Raw genomic sequence first — 15121 nt, forward strand, 5'->3', positions numbered from 1 at the left:
AGTCTAGCCAGCTGTCTAAAATTGTAGTAATCATGGTCGAATTACCGACTGGGCATGCAAGGGCACGAGCCCAGGGGCCCTGACCTCCAGGGGACGCCCACTGATTTTGCTTGTCACTCTCGCTCACATCTCATCATAACATGGCATAAGTCATGGCAAAATGTGGAGAATTGCAGGAAATTAGCTCTAAAATGGCAAAATATCTCTCTGCCCCTGTGACGTGGAGAGGTAGGGCCCAGGAGCAGAGAAGAGAACCAGACGAGGAATCAGTGGTTTAGAATAAACGTAAATACTTTACTTGGAAAAAGTTCAACAGTAGGTAGAAAGTAAAACTAGAGAAAATAACAAACACTATGACTTGATAACTCTCTCAGGAGACAAACGCACAAGGCAAATGAATCAAGCTTCTGCAAAGGGTAACACAAATCACACCTCTCTAAAAGGAAATCATAATTAGTAACTGAAAATACCTTTGTCTTTATAGTCTCTAAGGCAGTGTCTGCCGCCCTCTGGTGACAGGTGGAACCATGACAGCCCCATGGCAAAATGTGTATAATTGCAAGAAATGATCTCCATTGTCAAGATTTTTGCTTAGGGCCCCCAAAAGGCTAGGCTGACATACACCCTTCACAATGTTTGATATGTTGATATGGACTCACCATTAGGGGGACAAGTGTCCAGAAAGCCTTCACTACCTAGCCGCCACTCACAGCACACACACACACACACGCACACACACATCCACACACACACACGCACACACACACACGCACACACACGCACACACACATGCCCATGCAGATCACATCAGGGCCTCAGCCTCAATCTCTACCTCCCTCAGAATGACCTTTTTTTAGTAAAGTCTTCTCCTGAACAACGTGCATTATTCCACCACTAATGTACCTGAGCCATTTGCTTAACTAGGAGGTATGCGCCCACAGGTCCTTTGGTAATGCATCAAGAAGGAGTATTTTTAGAAAACAATGTCTGTTCCAGCTCCAACAAAACCCTCCCTATACTTTCCTCTCTTCACCTCACTGTCCATGTACGTATGTAAAGGAATGTAATTAATTGTTTTATACATTCACAATGCCCTCTCGGCAGAAGAGACTGAAGTAGAACAGTCTAGGAAGTATTTTAATGGCATTAGGCCTATGTAAGATAAAGCCCTAGTGATGGAACATAAACCTGACCCTGAGGGTGATTGATTGGTGGATAAGGTTTAATGTGTGATGGGTTCCATGAAAAGTCAGCTCAGATCCACATACTGCCCTGCTAACGCTGCTGCTGCTTTGCATTCCATTGCTGAAGAGGCACTCTCTTGCTCTGTGTGGTGTGGGTCTGTCTGAGGCTATATACTACTGGAGATAGATAAATCATCTGAGCTGGAATGTTACTGTACACAGAGGGAACCCAGTCTCATGTTCATGAGTTGTATGCAACACAGGGAGGGACATTGTCTGCTTTTGCCTTAGCTCTGGCTAGAAGTTGCTTCTAGGTACAGATCTAGGATCAGTTTGCCTCCCTAATCCTGACCTTAGACCAGTAGGGAGAAGAATGCAAAAGTGACCTCTTATCAGTGTCTAGGGGGCAACATCATCCCAAGGTGAAACTTTGAACACACTTCTTAAGCGGAGCAGCAATCTTTGCATGAATTCACACATCGCCCGACAACGCAGAGGGAAACTCTGCGTTAATGTGCTGATCCAAGGTACCTGGAGTGAGCCAGAGCCTCATCTACTGGACAGAGCTCTATTCCACAATCCCCTCACCGTCAGACGGGGGTGAAACAGCAACCTGAACTGAGCTGTCACCACTCATCTCCACCTCCCAGGCAGACACACACCAGTCCCAGCTGTCAGCTGCCAGGACACACACAAACACACATACACACACACTCCGCATCGGGAGCCTGCAACTCGCCACCGATCTCACACATACACTAACATGAAACAAGCTCTCAGACACATTTACCGGATTGGAAAGTGACTGTCTGAATGATCTTCCTGTCTCTACAGATGAGCTCTACCAAGGAAAGTCATATTGTCATCTGTCACTGGCTCTGAAAATATCAAGCTGCCAGAACGCTCTCTTTGTCAGAGACGACTATTGTATCCGACTGACTCAAATTGTTGTGAGTAGATGTTTTGATGAGAGTGAGATGTGACATCATGGAACTAAACTGTCAGACTAGTTTCAAACAGACATCTTGTAAACAATGTTACGTGGTCAGATTGTTTATTTGACGGAGCACTGCATTGGCACAGAATGTATCCACTGACTAACAAAAGATCCATTGAATTGAATTTGCATTGCATGAACACACTCTCTGTAACCTGCCCATGCAGTCTTACTATTGCTGATCCTTCAAAGGAGGATATCGTGGCTGTCTTCAAACAACAGAGAGATAAATGAAATCCCTATGTGTTCTAGTGTTTTTTTTATATACATGCGCTGCTAATCAATTTACAGTAAATCTATTTTCAGGTCCACAGCTAAGAACCAGATGTTCCCTTTAAAAGTGCTTATTTTCACACTCTGCTGGCTAGATGTGGCGGCTCATTTAGAAGTTGCTAGAATAGCATTTTAGAGGGAGGGAAATAGCCCATGTACTCTGCTACGCTCTCTCTTTAAGGCTGTATTTAAAGTCTGCTTGTTATGATGTAACAACGTCTAATTTGGGAAAATTACCTGTCATATAACTTAAGTGAGATGGGAGATTTCCATTGTGGTTTAACGTATGAATTCACAGAATTCAGTGTTTGTCACAAACATCTAGAGTAGAAGTCGGAAGATTACATACACTTACTTAGGTTGAAGTCATTAAAACTCATTTTTCAACCACTCCACAAATTTCTTGTTAACAAACTATAGTTTTGGGAAGTTGCTTAGGACATCTACTTTGTGCATGACACAAGTAATTTTTCCAACAATTGTTTACAGACAGATTTATTGCACTTATAATTCACTGTATGACAATTCCAGTGGATCAGAAGTTTACATACACTAAGTTGACTGTGCCTTTAAACAGCTTGGAAAATTCCAGAAAATGATGTCATCGCTTTAGAAGCTTCTGATGGGCTAATTGACATAATTTGAGTCAATTGAAGGTGTACCTGTGGATGTATTTCAAGTCCTACCTTCAAACTCAGTGCCTCAGTGCTTGACATCACAGGAAAATCAAAAGAAATCAGCCACGACCTCCGAATTTTTTTTGTAGACCTCCACAAGTCTGGTTCATCCTTGGGAGCAATTTCCAAAAGCCTGAAGGTACCACGTTCATCTGTACAAACAATAGTACTCAGCCGTCATACCGCTCAGGAAGGAGACACGTTCTGTCTCCTAGAGATGAACGTACTTTGGTGCGAAAAGTGCAAATCAATCCCAGAACAACAGCAAAGGTCCTTGTGAAGATGCTGGAGCAAACCGGTACAAAAGTATCTATATCCACAGTAAAACGAGTCCTATATCGACATAACCTGAAAGGCCGCTCCAAAACCGCCATAAAGAAGCCAGACTACGGTTTGCAACTGCACATGGAGAAATCTCCTCTGGTCTGATGAAACAAAAATAGAACTGTTTGGCCGTAATGACCATTGTTATGTTTGGAGGGAAAAGGGGGAGGTATGCCAACTGAAGAACACCATCCCAACCGTGAAGCACGGGGGTGGCAGCATCATGTTGTGGGGGTGCTTTGCTGCAGGAGGGACTGGTGCACTTCACAAAATAGATGGCATCATGAGGAAGGAAAATTATGTGGATATATTGAAGCAACATCTCAAGACATCAGTCAGGAAGTTATAGCTTGGTCGCAAATGGGTCTTCCAAATGGACAATGACCCCAAGCATACTTCCAAAGTTGTGGCAAAATGGCTTAAGGACAACAAAGCCAAGGTATTGGAGTGGCCATCACAAAGCCCTGACCTCAATCCCATAGAACATTTGTCGGCAGAACTGAAAAAGTGTGTGCGAGCAAGGAGGCCTACTAACCTGACTCAGTTACACCAGCTCTGTCAGGAGGAATGGGCCAAAATATACCCAACGTATTGTGGGAAGCTTGTGGAAGGCTACCAAAAACATTTGACCCAAGTTGAACAATTTAAAGGCAATGCTACCAAATACTAATAGAGTGAATGTAAACTTCTGACCCACTGGGAATGTGATGAAGGAAATAAAAGCTGAAATAAATCATTCTCTACTATTATTCTGACATTTCACATTCTTAAAATAAAGTGGTGATCCTAACTGACCTAAGACAGGGACTTTTTACAAAGATTAAATGTCAGGAATTGTGAAAAACTGAGTTTAGATGTATTTGGCTAAGGTGTATGTAAACTTTCGACTTCAACTGTATACTGTCCACTTGTCCTGTGAATGACCTGGTCTATGAACTCTATCTGCTGGGGTCATCCTGGGGTCATGAGGTGGGGCCATAGAGGACAGACAGCTCTCTAGAACATAGCTACAGTAACAAATCAAATGTTATTTGTCACATACACATGGTTAGCAGATGTTAATGCGAGTGTAGCGAAATGCTTGTGCTTCTAGTTCAGACCATGCAGTAATATCTAACAAGTAATCTAACAATTTCCCAACAACTACCTTATACACACAAGTGTAAAGGAACGAATAAGAATATGTACATAAAAATATATGGATAAGCGATGGCCGAATGGCATAGGCAAGATGAGGTAGATGGTGTAGAATACAGTATATATGAGATGAGTAATATAGGGTATGTAAACATTATATGAAGTGGCATTGTTTAAAGTGACTAGTGATACATGTATTACATCCAATGTTTAATTATTAAAGTGGCTAGAGATTTGAGTCAGTATGTTGGCAGCAGCCACTCAATGTTAGTGATGGCTGTTTAACAGTCTGATGAACAGAGATGTTGTGTCAGAGATCAGCCCTGAGGCTGTGGGAGAATTTCCCAGAACTGACTGTCTCCCCTCTTCTCCTCTTTCCCCTCGCTCTGCCTACCTCTGTATCTATATTCCCTCACTTTGTCTCTCCCCCCGTCTCTCTTTCTCTCTCCCTTCTCTCTCGCTCTCTCTGTCCTCTCTCTCTCCTAACTTTACGGAGCCCAGGGCAGGGCAGGTCTGGGATGTGAGATTATCCTCAAATTAGACACCTTCATTAGCTCTGCTCTCCGGCAGGAAATTAATGCTAAACGAGCAGCTAGGCTAGATTCCAACCACACACACACACACACACACACAAATGATCTCACCAACACTAATGATAACAAAGCATCTATAGATAGGCTGAGTGAGTGACAGAGGGAAGTGCCACTCAACTTGACCTTTCTGTGGTGACACCTCTCCTTGAGGAACACACAGATCTATCAAGACGAGAGGAAACCAGCAGCACTAAGGAGGACAGGACAGACAGCTCCTTATCTCACTCTCTCTTGCTCTCCATCTCTCATCTGGCCAGGTTTAATGAATGGGAGGTTTATTGGTTAGGCAACAGGAAACATAGTCTTGTCTGTAACCGATGTGAAATGGCTAGCTAGTTAGCGGTGGTGCGCGCTAATAGCGTTTCAATCGGTGACGTCACTCGCTCTGAGACCTTGAAGTAATGGTTCCCCTTGCTCTGCAAGGGCCGCGGCTTTTGTGGAGCGATGGGTAATGATGCTTTGAGGGTGGCTGTTGTCGATGTGTGCAGAGAGTCCCTGGTTCGAGCCCAGGTAGGGGCGAGGAGAGTGACGGAAGCTATACTGTTACATCTACACCCAGTAAAGAGACCTGCAGCATCCTCTGTCCATGATAAACAGCTTATTAACTGGAGAAAGGATTCTGTGTTTACTGGAGGAGGCTGCAGGGAACCTCACCCCAGACACGGCTTCATGTCTCCCTCTCCCTCAGTCTACTGTATTATTCATGCTTTGGCATTTACCACCTGAAACGATATTATGCACAACCTCATCTGTGGTTTGTTTTTGTCTCTCTATATTGGCTTTGTTCAGGAGATGTTCGAGGCCCTGTTCCTGGCCTACGATGAGCGGGTGACATTTCAGCTGTTCAAGAGCTTCCGGCGTGTCCGCATCAACTTCAGCAACCCCAAAGCAGCCGCCAGCGCCAGGATAGAGCTGCACGAAACGCCCTTCAGAGGCAAGAAGCTCAAACTCTACTTTGCCCAGGTCAGTAGCTAAACAGTACAACAAGCAGGACTGACTGCCAACAGACTGGGACTTTGATTTACCCCCTATGTTAGTTCTGTTGTCTATTGCTGGAAGGAAAGGGCACATTAAAGTGATGCTCCAGAGCTTTTGTATAATTTCAGCAGTAGTTTTTGAACGTAGTGCTCACGAGCCAAAATGGGTCCCCAAAAACGTTGTACAAATGTGTACTACATCATCCATTTTGTATGATATGTTACATCCTGCAAAACATAGTTTTGGCAAGTCGGTTAAGACATCTACTTTGTGCTTGACACAAGTAATGTTTCCAACAATTGTTTACACACAGATTATTTCACTGTATGACCATTCCAGTGGGTCAGAAGTTTACATATACTAAGTTGACTGTGTCTTTAAACAGCTTGGAAAATTCCAGAAAATTATGTCATGGCTTTAGAAGCTTCTGATAGGCTAATTGACATCATTTGAGTCAATTGGAGGTGGACCTGTGGCTGTATTTCAAGGCCTACCTTCAAACCCAGTGCCTCTTTGCTTGACATCATGGGAATATCAAAAGATATCAGCCAAACAAATTGTAGACCTCCACAAGTCTGGTTCATCCTTGGGATCAATTTCCAAATGCCTGAAGGTACCACGCTCATCTGTACAAACAATAGTATGAAAGTATAAACACCATGGGACCACGCAGCCACCATACTGCTCAGGAAGAAGATGCGTTCTGTCTCCTAGAGATTAATGTACTTTGGTGCGAAAAGTGCAAATCAATCCCAGAACAACAGCAAAGGACATTGTGAATATGCTGGAGGAAACAGGTACAAAAGAATCTATATCCACAGTAAAACGAGTCCTGTATCGACATAACCTGAAAGGCCGCTCAGCAAGGAAGAAGCCACTGATACAAAACCACTATAAAACTGCCAGACTACAGTTTGCAACTGCACATGGGGACAAAGATCGTACTTTTTGGAGAAATGTCCTCTAGTCTCATTAAACAAAAACAGAACTGTTTCGCCATAATGACCATCGTTATGTTTGGAGGGAAAAGGGGGAGGCTTGCAAGCCGAAGAACACCATCCCAACCGTGAAGCACGGGGGTGGCAGCATCATGTTGTGGGGGTGCTTTGCTGCAGGAGGGACTGGTGCACTTCACAAAATAGATGGCATCACGAGGCTGGAAAATGATGTGGATATATTGAAGCAACATCTCAAGACATCAGTCAGGAAGTTATAGCTTGGTCCAAATGGACCTTCTTAAAATAAAGTGGTGATCCTAACTGACCTAAAACAGGGAATTTATAGTAGGATTAAATGTCAGGAATTGTGAAAAACTGAGTTTAAATGTATTTGGCTAAAGTGTATGTAAACTTCTGACTTCAACTGTATATATATAAGTACCAGTCAAAAGTTTGGACACACCTACTCATTCTAGGGTTTTTCTTTCTTTTTACTGTTTTCAAAATTGTAAAATAATAGTGAAGACAATAGTGAAGTTGAGATAATGCCAAGAGTGTGCAAAGCTGTCATCAAGGCAAAGGGTGGCTACATTGAAGAATCTCAAATCTCAAATATATTTTTGGGTTACCACATCATTCTGTATGTGTTATTTCATAGTTTTGATGACTTCACTATTATTCTACAATGTAGAAAAAGGTCAAAATAAAGAAAAACCCTTGAACGAGTAGGTGTGTCCAATATATATATATGTACCCAAACTTTGGTTAGGGTGTGTAGTTTAGGGAAAAACTGTGTTTATAGAAAATAGTCTCATGTTTACATTTTGTCACTGATGCAGTGTGACTAATAATAATAAAACCCTCTCCTGTGTGTGTGTGTGTGTGTGTGTGTGTGTGTGTGTGTGTGTGTGTGTGTGTGTGTGTGTGTGTGTGTGTGTGTGAGAGAGTGTGTGAGAGAGTGTGTGTGCCCTCCTTGCAGAAGCAGCTTGTGATTGCTCCACATTAGCCAATAGGCCTTTCTAATTCCTCCCCCAGTGGTTATCAGGATCACAAGCACTCCACTGAGACAGAGAGAGAGAGATTAAGTCCATTACTTATATTCCTGTTAGAGATCATATCTGCAGGGCCGGTGTGTTACGCTGTGCTGCCTGGAGGCTGGAGCACACAGACACTTCACAGCACTCTGATGATCTACATGTGATCTGGACCTATTAGCTGTTAGTCAAGATGACAGGCCATGTGGTGATGTGGCTCTGTAACCCAGTAGACTAGTGTTGGTCCTGGAGAACAGGGAGGTCTGTAACCCAGTAGACTGGTGTTGGTTCTGGAGAACAGGGAGGTCTGTAACCCAGTAGACTGGTGTTGGTCCTGGGGAACAGGGAGGTCTGTAACCCATTAGACTGGTGTTGGTCCTGGAGAACAGGGAGGTCTGTAACCCAGTAGACTGGTGTTGGTCCTGGGGAACAGGGATGTCTGTAACCCAGTAGACTAGTGTTGGTCCTGGGGAACAGGGAGGTCTGTAACCCAGTAGACTGGTGTTGGTCCTGGAGAACAGGGAGGTCTGTAACCCAGTAGACTGGTGTTGGTCCTGGGGAACAGGGATGTCTGTAACCCAGTAGACTAGTGTTGGTCCTGGGGAACAGGGAGGTCTGTAACCCAGTAGACTGGTGTTGGTCCTGGGGAACAGGGAGGTCTGTAACCCAGTAGACTAGTGTTGGTCCTGGGGAACAGGGAGGTCTGTAACCCAGTAGACTAGTGTTGGTCCTGGGGAACAGGGAGGTCTGTAACCCAGTAGACTGGTGTTGGTCCTGGAGAACAAGGAGGTCTGTAACCCAGTAGACTGGTGTTGATCCTGGGGAACAGGGAGGTCTGTAACCCAGTAGACTGGTGTTGATCCTGGGGAACAGGGATGTCTGTAACCCAGTAGACTAGTGTTGGTCCTGGGGAACAGGGAGGTCTGTAACCCAGTAGACTGGTGTTGGTCCTGGATAACAAGGAGGTATGTAACCCAGTAGACTGGTGTTGATCCTGGGGAACAGGGAGGTCTGTAACCCAGTAGACTGGTGTTGATCCTGGGGAACAGGGAGGTCTGTAACCCAGTAGACTGGTGTTGGTCCTGGAGAACAAGGAGGTCTGTAACCCAGTAGACTGGTGTTGATCCTGGGGAACAGGGAGGTCTGTAACCCAGTAGACTGGTGTTGGTCCTGGAGAACAAGGAGGTCTGTAACCCAGTAGACTGGTGTTGATCCTGGGGAACAGGGAGGTCTGTAACCCAGTAGACTGGTGTTGATCCTGGGGAACAGGGAGGTCTGTAACCCAGTAGACTGGTGTTGATCCTGGGGAACAGGGAGGTCTGTAACCCAGTAGACTGGTGTTGGTCCTGGGGAACAGGGAGGTCTGTAACCCAGTAGACTGGTGTTGGTCCTGGGGAACAGGGAGGTCTGTAACCCAGTAGACTGGTGTTGATCCTGGGGAACAGGGAGGTCTGTAACCCAGTAGACTGGTGTTGGTCCTGGAGAACAAGGAGGTCTGTAACCCAGTAGACTGGTGTTGATCCTGGGGAACAGGGAGGTCTGTAACCCAGTAGACTGGTGTTGGTCCTGGAGAACAAGGAGGTCTGTAACCCAGTAGACTGGTGTTGATCCTGGGGAACAGGGAGGTCTGTAACCCAGTAGACTGGTGTTGATCCTGGGGAACAGGAGGTCTGTAACCCAGTAGACTGGTGTTGATCCTGGGGAACAGGGAGGTCTGTAACCCAGTAGACTGGTGTTGGTCCTGGGGAACAGGGAGGTCTGTAACCCAGTAGACTGGTGTTGGTCCTGGGAACAGGGAGGGGAACAGGGAGGTCTGTAACCCAGTAGACTGGTGTTGATCCTGGGGAACAGGGAGGTCTGTAACCCAGTAGACTGGTGTTGATCCTGGGGAACAGGGAGGTCTGTAACCCAGTAGACTGGTGTTGATCCTGGGGAACAGGGAGGTCTGTAACCCAGTAGACTGGTGTTGATCCTGGGGAACAGGGAGGTCTGTAACCCAGTAGACTGGTGTTGGTCCTGGGGAACAGGGAGGTCTGTAACCCAGTAGACTAGTGTTGGTCCTGGGGAACAGGGAGGTCTGTAACCCAGTAGACTAGTGTTGGTCCTGGGGAACAGGGAGGTCTGTAACCCAGTAGACTGGTGTTGGTCCTGGAGAACAAGGAGGTCTGTAACCCAGTAGACTGGTGTTGATCCTGGGGAACAGGGAGGTCTGTAACCCAGTAGACTGGTGTTGATCCTGGGGAACAGGGATGTCTGTAACCCAGTAGACTAGTGTTGGTCCTGGGGAACAGGGAGGTCTGTAACCCAGTAGACTGGTGTTGGTCCTGGAGAACAAGGAGGTATGTAACCCAGTAGACTGGTGTTGATCCTGGGGAACAGGGAGGTCTGTAACCCAGTAGACTGGTGTTGATCCTGGGGAACAGGGAGGTCTGTAACCCAGTAGACTGGTGTTGATCCTGGGGAACAGGGAGGTCTGTAACCCAGTAGACTGGTGTTGGTCCTGGGGAACAGGGAGGTCTGTAACCCAGTAGACTGGTGTTGGTCCTGGGGAACAGGGAGGTCTGTAACCCAGTAGACTGGTGTTGGTCCTGGGGAACAGGGAGGTCTGTAACCCAGTAGACTAGTGTTGGTCCTGGGGAACAGGGAGGTCTGTAACCCAGTAGACTAGTGTTGGTCCTGGGGAACAGGGAGGTCTGTAACCCAGTAGACTGGTGTTGGTCCTGGAGAACAAGGAGGTCTGTAACCCAGTAGACTGGTGTTGATCCTGGGGAACAGGGAGGTCTGTAACCCAGTAGACTGGTGTTGATCCTGGGGAACAGGGATGTCTGTAACCCAGTAGACTAGTGTTGGTCCTGGGGAACAGGGAGGTCTGTAACCCAGTAGACTGGTGTTGGTCCTGGAGAACAAGGAGGTATGTAACCCAGTAGACTGGTGTTGATCCTGGGGAACAGGGAGGTCTGTAACCCAGTAGACTGGTGTTGATCCTGGGGAACAGGGAGGTCTGTAACCCAGTAGACTGGTGTTGGTCCTGGAGAACAAGGAGGTCTGTAACCCAGTAGACTGGTGTTGATCCTGGGGAACAGGGAGGTCTGTAACCCAGTAGACTGGTGTTGGTCCTGGAGAACAAGGAGGTCTGTAACCCAGTAGACTGGTGCTGATCCTGGGGAACAGGGAGGTCTGTAACCCAGTAGACTGGTGTTGATCTTGGGGAACAGGGAGGTCTGTAACCCAGTAGACTGGTGTTGATCCTGGGGAACAGGGAGGTCTGTAACCCAGTAGACTGGTGTTGGTCCTGGGGAACAGGGAGGTCTAACAGGGAGGTCTGCAACCCAGTAGACTGGTGTTGGTCCTGGGGAACAGGGAGGTCTGTAACCCAGTAGACTGGTGTTGATCCTGGGGAACAGGGAGGTCTGTAACCCAGTAGACTGGTGTTGATCCTGGGGAACAGGGAGGTCTGTAACCCAGTAGACTGGTGTTGATCCTGGGGAACAGGGAGGTCTGTAACCCAGTAGACTGGTGTTGATCCTGGGGAACAGGGAGGTCTGTAACCCAGTAGACTGGTGTTGGTCCTGGGGAACAGGGAGGTCTGTAACCCAGTAGACTAGTGTTGGTCCTGGGGAACAGGGAGGTCTGTAACCCAGTAGACTAGTGTTGGTCCTGGAGAACAAGGAGGTCTGTAACCCAGTAGACTGGTGTTGATCCTGGGGAACAGGGAGGTCTGTAACCCAGTAGACTGGTGTTGATCCTGGGGAACAGGGATGTCTGTAACCCAGTAGACTAGTGTTGGTCCTGGGGAACAGGGAGGTCTGTAACCCAGTAGACTGGTGTTGGTCCTGGAGAACAAGGAGGTATGTAACCCAGTAGACTGGTGTTGATCCTGGGGAACAGGGAGGTCTGTAACCCAGTAGACTGGTGTTGATCCTGGGGAACAGGGAGGTCTGTAACCCAGTAGACTGGTGTTGATCCTGGGGAACAGGGAGGTCTGTAACCCAGTAGACTGGTGTTGGTCCTGGGGAACAGGGAGGTCTGTAACCCAGTAGACTGGTGTTGGTCCTGGGGAACAGGGAGGTCTGTAACCCAGTAGACTGGTGTTGATCCTGGGGAACAGGGAGGTCTGTAACCCAGTAGACTAGTGTTGGTCCTGGAGAACAGGGAGGTCTGTAACCCAGTAGACTGGTGTTGGTCCTGGGGAACAGGGAGGTCTGTAACCCAGTAGACTGGTGTTGGTCCTGGGGAACAGGGAGGTCTGTAACCCAGTAGACTGGTGTTGATTCTGGGGAACAGGGAGGTCTGTAACCCAGTAGACTGGTGTTGGTCCTGGGGAACAGGGACAGGTCTGTAACCCAGTAGACTGGTGTTGATCCTGGGGAACAGGGAGGTCTGTAACCCAGTAGACTGGTGTTGATCCTGGGGAACAGGGAGGTCTGTAACCCAGTAGACTGGTGTTGATCCTGGGGAACAGGGAGGTCTGTAACCCAGTAGACTGGTGTTGATCCTGGGGAACAGGGAGGTCTGTAGCCCAGTAGACTAGTGTTGGTCCTGGGGAACAGGGAGGTCTGTAACCCAGTAGACTGGTGTTGGTCCTGGGGAACAGGGAGGTCTGTAACCCAGTAGACTGGTGTTGGTCCTGGGGAACAGGGAGGTCTGTAACCCAGTAGACTGGTGTTGATTCTGGGGAACAGGGAGGTCTGTAACCCAGTAGACTGGTGTTGGTCCTGGGGAACAGGGAGGTCTGTAACCCAGTAGACTGGTGTTGATCCTGGGGAACAGGGAGGTCTGTAACCCAGTAGACTGGTGTTGATCCTGGGGAACAGGGAGGTCTGTAACCCAGTAGACTGGTGTTGATCCTGGGGAACAGGGAGGTCTGTAACCCAGTAGACTGGTGTTGATCCTGGGGAACAGGGAGGTCTGTAGCCCAGTAGACTAGTGTTGGTCCTGGGGAACAGGGAGGTCTGTAACCCAGTAGACTGGTGTTGGTCCTGGGGAACAGGGAGGTCTGTAACCCAGTAGACTGGTGTTGGTCCTGGGGAACAGGGAGGTCTGTAACCCAGTAGACTGGTGTTGATTCTGGGGAACAGGGAGGTCTGTAACCCAGTAGACTGGTGTTGGTCCTGGGGAACAGGGAGGTCTGTAACCCAGTAGACTGGTGTTGATCCTGGGGAACAGGGAGGTCTGTAACCCAGTAGACTGGTGTTGATCCTGGGGAACAGGGAGGTCTGTAACCCAGTAGACTGGTGTTGATCCTGGGGAACAGGGAGGTCTGTAGCCCAGTAGACTAGTGTTGGTCCTGGAGAACAGGGAGGTCTGTAGCCCAGTAGACTAGTGTTGGTCCTGGGGAACAGGGAGGTCTGTAACCCAGTAGACTGGTGTTGGTCATGGGGAACAGTGGAGAGTAACCCATGGCCCAGACAAGGATCCTTCCCAGTCAGTGTCCTTTAACCTCAGCTCTCTGGCTGGCTCAATCAGGTCTTAGCAGGACCCTTGGAACTAAGATGTGGAACTAACTGACTGTCTGGAGTGTAGAATCGTACAGCCTTGTCCTTGATTATTTTTAAAAAGCCAATCACTAAGAGACATCTGATTAAAACTGATTCACTAATAATTGGTCTGTATCCCACCCCACCCCCCTCTCTCCCCCTCTCTATCCCTTCCTCCCTCAGGTCCAGAACCCAGTATCAGATGGTGATAACCTGCACCTGGCTCCTCCCCAGCCCTCTAAACAGTTCCTCATCTCCCCTCCCGGCTCGCCGCCCATTGGCTGGCAGCAGATAGACGAGACCACGCCCGTCATCAACTACGACCTGCTCTATGCTGTGGCCAAGCTGGGCCCCGGTGAGTCACACCACTAGTTACACACTACATGCTGCTTTTGATTCTCTCCGTTACTCTCCTTTTCGGAGCGCGACCTCTCTGTTTCAGTTTTACTTTCTCTGTCTCAACCCTTCTCTCACACCTTTCGGTTGTTCTCACTGTTTCACTCCTTCCGTCATTTCTGTCTCTCATTCTCTTTCTTATCTTCCTCTCACACGCTGTTCTATTGGCTCACATCTCTCACTCCCTCCGTAAATATATCCAGTGATACGTGATGTAATATGACATCCTGGAGCACCTCCCCTCGGTCAAGCAGGACGTCGGGTCACATTCTTCCTGTTTAAAAGATACACCGGTCAGAACCTGTACCGTTAAATGTTTTTGGCATTCGTAGAATACATCCTCTGGCGTCGGTCACTGTGTGTCCTATAACCAGCCCTAATGCAGCCCTCTGTACAGGACACAAAGTCGTAGAGACTAGAGGAGAATTTCTATTGGCTGAACCCAGTGTTGGGGACAACGTGTTATAAAGGTATTGAGTAACAAAACGTGTTACTTTGATTGAAGGCAACAAGTCAAATGTAATATAGAACTATTTTTAAGTAACGAATCCCCACACTGCCTGAATCCCAGTTCAGGAAGTTTTACTGCCATGCAATGTAAAGCCCTTTGAGTCCTTAAAAAGTCTTTATGATCATAAGTATCAACTCCTGTATATTTCCACTTCAGCTGATACGGAAGGTTGTGTTCTGGCGTTTATGACCGTGTCATGTCCAGAAGTCCAGTTAGTGTTTGTGGTGGACCGCACACGTAGACCGACAGAGTAGATGACCGCCCGGGAGGTGACCTTTCCATCTCATAGAAGATGAGTCAGGTCGCCCTCTCTACTCCCCAGCCGCTGGTCTGATTACGTACTGTGGCCTACTGTTCCCATTGGAAACATGGTCCACCAGGTTGATTACAGGCAACAAGCCATTTACACATGTATTTAAACCCAGAGTCCATCTCAAATAGTCCTGTATTTAGATCCATGGACATGTTTGGGTCTGTCCGTCACAGGCTATGTAACACTACCTAGTAGGTTTCCGTTGAAATCTATTGATTCAAAGGAATTTCACACACAATAGGATATGACCGAGTTTGAGATGGAGCGACATGTCATGCCGGTAACATCT

At 47.5% G+C, this 15121-nt stretch overlaps 1 protein-coding gene across 2 annotated transcripts in view; it reads left to right on the forward strand.

Moving 5' to 3' along the window:
* Nucleotides 1-15121, forward strand: part of rcan2 (regulator of calcineurin 2) — a 117802-nt gene that overhangs the window by 90661 nt on the left and 12020 nt on the right. For both annotated transcript variants that reach the window (XM_029676656.2, XM_029676657.2), the window contains 2 exons: nucleotides 5975-6148; nucleotides 13796-13967. In XM_029676656.2, the coding sequence (XP_029532516.1) occupies nucleotides 5975-6148; nucleotides 13796-13967 (346 nt within the window). The remainder of the gene's footprint in view (nucleotides 1-5974; nucleotides 6149-13795; nucleotides 13968-15121) is intronic.

This window comes from Oncorhynchus nerka, linkage group LG13 (assembly GCF_034236695.1).
Source record: "Oncorhynchus nerka isolate Pitt River linkage group LG13, Oner_Uvic_2.0, whole genome shotgun sequence".
In the NCBI taxonomy this organism is placed as follows: Eukaryota; Metazoa; Chordata; class Actinopteri; order Salmoniformes; family Salmonidae; genus Oncorhynchus; species Oncorhynchus nerka.